General features: G+C 37.1%; 1 protein-coding gene across 2 annotated transcripts in view; it reads right to left on the reverse strand.

Moving 5' to 3' along the window:
• Positions 1–201: 201 nt before the first annotated feature.
• Positions 202–9137, reverse strand: part of Rttn (rotatin) — a 135438-nt gene continuing 126502 nt past the window's right edge. For both annotated transcript variants that reach the window (XM_005355846.3, XM_026783587.1), the window contains exons 47-49: positions 3774–3877; positions 2632–2701; positions 202–1603 (exon numbers count right to left, since the gene is read on the reverse strand). In XM_005355846.3, coding sequence (XP_005355903.1) covers positions 1518–1603; positions 2632–2701; positions 3774–3877 — 260 coding nt within the window. In that variant the 3' untranslated portion in view covers positions 202–1517. The remainder of the gene's footprint in view (positions 1604–2631; positions 2702–3773; positions 3878–9137) is intronic.

Here is a 9137-nt window from a genome sequence, read left to right on the forward strand (position 1 = left end):
AGAACTCCTAAGGGAGAAAGCCGCAATTATCCCTGGTTCCAAAGGAACAAGGCACAGCATACTAAGATGTGTGAAAAAGAAGTCAATCAATGAATCATAAAGAAAATGATCATTTTCTTGAAGAGAGCAACTTTATTTCTCAAAAAAAGTAATGGCTATTCACAATATTCAAACACAAATCCTTTTTTAATTGAAGGAGTGATAGAAATACAGTTTCAGTATAGCTTGAGGATTAAGAAACAAAACAAAAATTTAGGGGTACTAGCAGGTATCTGGGGCTCCATTGTTACCCATTCATCAAAAGTGAACAAATCATCACTTTTGAATCTGTATTTACTTACCTGTGTGGTAGTCAGAATGAGAATGGACCCCAGGGGACCATATATTTGAATGCTTGGTCCCAAGCTGGGAGAAGAACCTACTACTATTATTCTCCTAAATAGAGATAGTTTGATGATGCCTTTTAAATAGGCATTTTTCTATGCCAATTGAATAGCACAGCTCTCAGACCTTACCAGAGAAACATCATTGTGAGGGTATTATGGAAAATAGATATAAAACAGAAGACCAAAGTGCAGAGACGAAGTGTCAGTGGAATGCTGAGGCACAGATGGGACATGTCACAAGCCTTGGAGAACATCTCGGAAGAGGGGGTAGAAAAATGTTAGGAGTCATAGGTTACGAAAGACTGGGGAAAACAGTGTCTTCTGGATATGACAGAGACACTGTACTCATGGCAGCCGTGGCTACCTGCACAAGATCAATCCAGTCAATAGTCAAGAATGGATGTGGGGGCACAGAATCTCGCATCACTAGCTGAGGAACTATTCTGTTAACAGTTGATGGCTTTAGGGCAGGTAGAATCAACTTTATTTAGAGGTGCAGCCTTTGATAGGTGGACTATGCTCCTAATTCACATTTATGTACTTATGCTGGTAACAATTAGACTTTATTGGAAGAAAGGAATGAAAGAAGGAAGGAAGGAAGGAAGGAAGGAAGGAAGGAAGGAAGGAAGGAAGGAAGGAAGGAAAGTTATAAAGTTAGAATTGGAGGCATGGTGTGGGAAGGTGTTCTGGTCAGAACTGTAGAAGCAGGAAACAAAGAACAATTTAACTACATTGTATACATGAAGTTCTTAAAGAATACAGTACACTCTTAAAAATCTTTAAGACTAGCCAGTTTTTGTTTCTAAAATATTATTTTATTAAATAACTATTAAATAGGATTTTTACAAAACATGTTACATAGAAAAGTATAAAAATGTTTATAATGCCAGAACTCTATGTCTGCAGCATCTTGAGTCAGCAAGTCTTCACTTTTGGAAGGTTGCCAGGAACGAACAGAGTGGAGGGTCACCAGTTCCACTCCTTTCATATGGCCAGTGATGTCTCATAGGGAAGGCAGATACTGATATTGCAGAGTCAGCAACATTAAGGGAGCAGCTGCTGCACAAAGTTGGCCTCTGATCCAGATCTCCTGTGGATGGCAGTCAGCTCTGGAGTAGACCAGCTCATGGCTCAAGAATAGTTAAGCAGCTGTACAAGATTTTCAAGGCATTTCAAATAGTAGGCATTTAGAGGGTTTTCTTCTGAATTGGAGAGAGCTGATATAGGAAAATAAGAGTTATAAATACCAGTATATTAAACTTAATGCCCCACATAGTGGTGGACACTCCTACATGAAGCTATGAAAAAGATTTATTAGCAAGATATTTATGCTCTTGATATGCTAGAATTATAAAATTATTTTACATTTATAAAATTAATGTTTAACATTTCCATTCATTTCTTATCAATAGCTTATCTAAATCATATTTAAGAAAGCGTCTCCGTAACCCACATAAATGAGCTATAATCCAGAATAAACACCATACTGTTTCTTACATAGCATCCCTCTAAAACCATAAACATTAACAAAACCCAATTCCTCACTTCATCCTGAAATGCAAGATCACAACTAGAAACAAACCAAAGACGTTTCTCTTCAGAGACAAACATTAAAAACCAAGAGATCTACTACAGTACAGGAGAGACATACTTTGCTATCTTTAGATAAAAGTGTTTGGAGAATAATGCCCATTGATAACTGGCTCACTTCACATGACTAATATGCTCTGAAATCATGACTGCAGATCACAGGGAAATGTGGTTACAGGGGCTGTTGAACATATGCCTGGAAGACTTCAGTTTCCTGATGCTAAATCAAAGGTTTTTTTTTTCAAGGTTAATTCTAATTAGGCCCAATTCTTATCACCCAAGAACACTCTATAGTAGAGTAGCAGCAGCTGAAGAAAAAAAAAAACTGACTTGGAGAAAGATCAAAGGCGCATTTTAAGAAACTTTTTTATTTCAAATACTCACCTATCAGAACATTTTATTATGTCAAAAAAATCATTACCATGAAAAGCATGGGCTAAATGTGAGCCCCTCTAATAGTACTTTATAATAGTTCTCAACATCTATAAAAGCATGGGCTAAGTGTGAGCCCCTCTGACAGTACTTTATAATAGTTCTCAACATCTATAAAAGCAATGCACAAAACTATCATTTGCAGTGTCCTATTCAAATATTTCAGTAACCAGAAATTTCATTTAGTATTTATCAAATTTAACTGTAATCTCTTAGAACTTACTTCTCTTTGCTATGGAATATGCTTCATCTACTCTTCTTTTTATTGATGGATTTTTCAAAGTTGCTTTTGCCTGGAAAAGAAAAGACAATCTATTAGTTAGCTTTATTCCCAAATACTGAGGATAAGGACAATACAGGACTAATTGCCTATTACTAACTACGGTGTTAAACAGCATAGAGTTAAGATTCAGAAATATAGACAGTTAAATACCAGCTCAGCCTATTGTGTCAAGCCCACTGTACTCCATCATGTCTAAGCTAACCTGGCCTCTTTTCTATAGTTTGTGATCTTTCCCTTCATTCCTACTCTTTCTCCCGTGATCTCAGTTTATTACTTTTGAGTAATCAACCTTAGGGAAATTCTCATTACTTCAATTATTAAATTTCAGACTAAGTACTTCAAACACTACAAGTTCTCAGTATATAAATATTTACTGAGGGACTTCAAGATGTCCAAACCTGTGCTTAGCCCATGTGAGAAGGAAGCAACCCCTTGATCCAGGATAAAGAGAAGTCACACAGGCAAGAGTGGCTGTCATCTCCAGGAAATCTGTGCACCCTAACACTGTCATCTGGCTACTGGGTAACCATTAAATACTCTTGTGTATTTCACTTATGAATGAAATGTTTACAACAAAAGAAGACCAGCTGGCAGAGAAAGAGAGGTTGCAGTACCCTGTTGCTATAATTCTCTCTGGGCAGCACTTGTACTTTGATCTTACAGAGACTGAGATCACTGTAAAACTAACTGATGTTATATACATGAGAAAGGCAAATTACATGCATGGATAAAACTGTTATTAAGTCTTCTATCAAGATGCATTTATCCTGGGCACATCTGTACAAAGAAATATTTTTTACTAAAATTACAACAAATTTACAATTTAATTGAAATCAAAAGGGAAATTCACTTAAATAGAACTACCCTTCTGAATCGAGCCCTGGTGAAACAATTAAATGAAAATATTAATTGATAGATTATTAATCATATGAATGAACAAAGGGAACTTGGGTTTGAAACTTTTTTTTACCATTAGCTGGTATTCATCCATCTGATACTCTTAAATGCATCCTAAGAGCCTTAATTATTTAACTGCATCAACTTCCCTCCCTCCATTTCAAACAATTATTTTAAAAACTAACCTTCTGATAATTGTAAATTAGAGCCCAAAGTGAAGCCGCTCCAATCCTCTGGGCATTTTGATTCTCACTTTCTAAACAGGTAGCCAGAAGAGTAATGATTTTTTCTATAAATAAGCACATTATAAAAGTTCAGTTCCACATACTTCCCTGTATTCTTATCTAGAACCGGCCCACAACAATACACAGAGTAATTGTCCCGTTAGAATAAAAACACAAGGTCCTACCCAGAAATGACATCTTTTACAACTTGAGGCATATGAAGGGGTATCTTGGAACAAACTTTTCACAACAGGTACAGATGATCTGGATATCAGTGCTCTTTAAATTTTCTGGTCCAAGTTCAACAAAAGCTTATTCATTGAAGGACAATAATGCAAAACTAAGTGTATTATGAATTATATTAAGTTATTCTGCTATAGCTCCCATTTTCACATATACAAAAATGGATGACCTGTCATAAAAATGGATGATCTGTCATAAAAGCATAATCACCACTATATAAATATACTGTAGAATGGGAATTTTTTATTTTATAGCATAAGAAAATTTGATTTGATGGCATTTCAATATACAAGAAATGTTCATTTTTAAAAAGCTACCAGAGAGGAGAATAAAGACTTGTTAATTATGTATGCTAGTCTGATCATTTTAAGTGAAGATTCAGAGGCATTTACTTCAAAGGCAATTGTTAGGAGGTTTCAAACAATATTTAAACTTACTTTTATTATTTTCATATATCATTAAATTTCATATTATGTTTTCTAAGTTGTATAATTTTTAAAACATTCTGTTTTTTAAGGTGAAACACTTGTGTTAGCAAACTATTTACATGTTAACCACCCAGCAGATCTAAAGATTGGCCCCTGAGAACCAGACCCTCAACTAGCCTCAAAAATAAAAAGAGTGATTAATTTTGGCCCCCTGCATGGTCTTAAACATCCAGTGGAAAAGTATAACGAAAGTTAAACCACTGATAATGATATAAACAATGGCTCAGGCTTGTCATCTGGGCTACTGACAGAGTGGATGAGGCCATCGCAAAAACTCCAAGTGTAATCAACCTGAAGGACTCACATGCTTTTCTTTACCAGGAACATCCCACCATTTATATATGTTTGATAATCTTGCTAGTTTCTCCTTTAGAAAATCCACAAAATCAAACTAAGACTACACCAAACACCACCATCCCATTGGCCAATGGTTATAAAACTGGACCTCTGGATCTTCACCATAGAAATGAGTTAAATATATTGCATCCTTAGTGGTGACATTATCAGCGACTGGATATTGTGTATGTAACTGCGGTCTTGATTTTATCTACTCTCAGTTAAGCTGACCCACACTCATGGTTCTACAATACTCTAACTCCATCTACCTGGATCCAATGACTACCCTCAAATGTCTCAAGGTCAACAAGAATGGATACTCTAAACCCATCTATGCTTCCAACAGTAACTGGAAGCAGTTAGATTGACTTGATGGCCATCTCTTAAATGATTTTAGGGTCATATTTCTTGAAGAAAGAGCATAAGATTGCTAGAACGTATCAGCAGGCTTGGAGACTACTGAGGAAAGATTTCTTGCTCAAGCATTTTCTTCCAAATTTTCTGATGAGCAGAAACTGCTCCAAGATCTCCCAGATGAGGATGTTGACCTTGTACAGCAGGGAGAGCTATAAGTACAAGGACTGCTGCAACCTCTTCTCTAGCTGCCTAGAGAAATATGTCAGTAGCTATGGCCATGCCCTTTAAAAAGTTCTTCCATCTTGGTGACAATTTGCTGAAATCACAGTTAATTAGCACTCCAGAACTAAAGTCTAAATACCCACCAGACCCTGGATAATGGCTAGCCATGGGAGATGTTTATTGACAACATGATACTGTTTCACTCATTACTCACCATTTTTTGTTTACTAAAAGCAAGGGCACTCTCAGACCCCAAAAGGAATCTTGTCTACTTCTTTCCTCTCCTCCCCCTTCTCCCTTTACTTACCTCAGCTTGCAAGCTGGTAGGTTTTAATCCTTACAGAGATGCTTCTGCAGCCCCCCCCCCACCCACAATAAAAACCTGAACTGTCTTACTGTCTTAAGGGGGTTGTCTCTTTAATGACATGTATTCAAATCACAGTGCCATTATGTTATAGGGGCTCAATAAATACTACCTGGATGAAAATTCAACAATTTAACATTTTGTTTAAATCATGTTGTGATTTGAATAAAAAATGTGGCCCACAGACTCATATTTTTGAACACTGGGTCCCCAGTTGATGTTACTGCTAGGGAAGGTTGTGGAAAATTTAGGAGGTAGAGTCTTCAGAGCTAAAGGAAATATGTTAATGAAGGTAGGCTGTGAGGCTGTATAGCCCCTACTTCCTGTCTCTGCTTCCTATGTGGGGATAAACGTGACAATTATATTTCCTGACTGTCAGGAGGGCATTACAGTCCTGTTGCCACACCCTCCCTACCATGATGGATTCTAGACCTCCTGCTGTTATTCCTTCCCTACCATGATGGATTCTAACTATCCCTTCTGCAGCCATGCCTTCCCTACCGTGATGGAGTCTAACTATCCCTTCTGCAGCCATGCCTTCCTTACCACAATGACGCCTATTCCTTCTACTGTTATCCCTTCTCTACTATGATTGAAGGGCTCTTTCCCTTCTGCAGCTATGCCATCCCTACCATTATGGAGTTTATCACTCTGGAACTGTAAGCCAAAACAAGCCCTTCCTTCCCTAACTTGGTTTTTGTCAGTATATTTTATCATAGCAACAGAAAACTAATACAAGTGACTTTATTGCAAGGAGTTCAAATTTTTTGTAAGTAAGAAAAAGGAAAAAGAAAGTCCCATAAAGTAAAAACTAATTTGTGTGCTAGAATGACAAGGTGGTAGCAAGTGAAATGCAGTCATTCTCTGCCCACACAGCCTCTCCTGCCTGAACACCTCATGTGCATTACCCAGCTCCCCATGGCTTTCCTATAAAATAGCCTATCCAAAATTAGTCTATATAAATAGCTATCAAATGTAATTTGGCATATGGATTGTGGGTGGCTACATAAAATATGAGTGTAATTTCATTTTGTTCCAACTGAAAATTATCAAGTAATTTTATATTCCAAACATTCAGATTTATGATTTAACAAAGTTTATATCATAACTTCTTTAACAAGTAATTTTAACTTATAATTTTTAATAAGCCACATTTACAGGCTAATTAATGTATTAGCCCATTGTTAAAGCAAGTGAATAAAAAAATTTAAAGACAATACTTTATCATGAAATATAACATGAATACAAAAAAGCACATAAAAAATTTTAAGTTCAAGAAGTTGGTATGAATTCTAATTAAAAACACAAGAACAGATAAAAGGAAACAGATAATAAGAAACTGATTATAAACCTAGTTTCAAATACCTTAAGTGACTAAAGACTTACAACTGAATCAACAAGAGTTATATAAATACTAAGAATTGAAGAAATGTTTTAACCAAGGCTGGCTTAGTGAGAAAGCTGAAAGACACGTCAGTTAAATGAACATATCCTACACGGGACATGAAGCACTTTCAGCATACTACTATCAGGTTAAAATTTACTGGGCAGAGTTTAGAATATAATTCCATTCATCAACTCATGACTGAATGACAATTACAAATTAACTGTAAATATAAAAGCTTAAGAAATGAAATCAATGGGAGTGTTTTGTGAGCATCAATTAGTCACAGATTGGATAAATGATTCATGCCTCATTCAATGCACATCAGAGAAGCTTCTTCTTGATGTGGATGTGGGGTTACTCTATATTGCTTTATTATATTGAGATATGTTGCTGGCAAGAACCTGTTGCTAGATAGGTCATACCTAGGAGAGAACCTACCACTATTATTCTGCTAAATCAGTGGTTCGCAACCTTTCTAATGCCATGACCTTTTAATAAATTCTTCTTGTTGTGGTGACTCCCAAGCATAAAATTATTTCAGTGCTACATCATAACTAATTTCTCTACTGTATGAATTGTAAATATCTGATATAGAGAATATCTGATATGTGACCCCTAAAGGGGTCACGTCCACAGGTTGGAAACCACTGTGCTAAATGAATATAGTATTAAATCAACTTCTAACAAGTTCTCATTGCATCATATAGTAATGGATTTCTCAACCCTTATCAGAGAAGTTTCCATTGCAGTAGATGGTGATAAACACAGACAACCAATAAGCATCAAGATACAGAAAATAAGACTGTGGAATACTCAATCCTAAAGAGAACATCTTTACTATATCACATTTCCCAAGGCTCAAGGATCATTGAGGAAAAAGGGGTGAAAAGTTCATGAATGTTAGAGGTGATAAATGACTATAAGGAAACCATTTTCCAGACACATACCAGGGAACATGGTCATATAAACTCATAACGGTTGCCACAGCATGTAAAAGATAAGCACAAACCAGACTGAACCCTAGCCTGGACAGAGATGAGCATAGAGTTCTACCCTAGTCAAGAAGCTCCTGCCACTGAAGCTGCTCTGAGTCAGTTTTCCTCAAGAGTGCAGTTCCTGGTGGGTGGTGTGTAAGCGCATCATCCTAAATGGAGCAAAACTCAACATTCCCCCTATGATCCCACTGAACAAGGCAGTAATTTCCACTCTATTCCATCATGTTCAACATACCACTGAAAGTCTTAACTATAGCTATAAGGCACGTCAAGGAGATAAAGAGGAGACAAATAGGAAAGGAACCACACTCTGGTGAAGACCATACATCTGAGACAATATGAACAGCACAGACAAGATTTGAGCGCTTAAGGGGGGTTGGTAAACGTGTGGGGAGGACAGGAGGGGTGATCTGGGAGGAGTATCAGTGGGAAAGGATGAGCAAAATATATTGTATAAAATTCCCAAAAAACAAAATAGAAAAAGAAATAAAGCAGAAAAGCATAGGGTTGAGCCACAGAAACTACGGATGAAATTCAGTATATATATACTATTAGTTTGTAGTTTCTCTGTTAATGATGGCTATTCTTGGTTGTCAATTCAAGACGTGGGAAGAAGAAGCCTCAACTGAGGAACTGCCTCTGTCAGATTAGCCAGTGGTCTTTCATGGCAGGAATTTCCACTCTGTTCCATCATGTTCAACATACCACTGAAAATAAGTCTTTCATGGGGGGGGGAAGGGTGAGAAGGGGAAAGGCACTTTTCTTAATTACTAACTGATGGGGGTTGGCCTACCCCACTGCAGACCCTGAGCGGGCTGGCAGAGCCCGTCATGAGTAAAAGCGGCTACAGCTTTTCACCAGCGAGAGGGCACGCAGGCGGCGGGTCAGACATATAAACACAGGAAATAGTCATATAAGAACTTATTAACAAGG

Source organism: Microtus ochrogaster, chromosome 18 (assembly GCF_000317375.1).
Source record: "Microtus ochrogaster isolate Prairie Vole_2 chromosome 18, MicOch1.0, whole genome shotgun sequence".
In the NCBI taxonomy this organism is placed as follows: Eukaryota; Metazoa; Chordata; class Mammalia; order Rodentia; family Cricetidae; genus Microtus; species Microtus ochrogaster.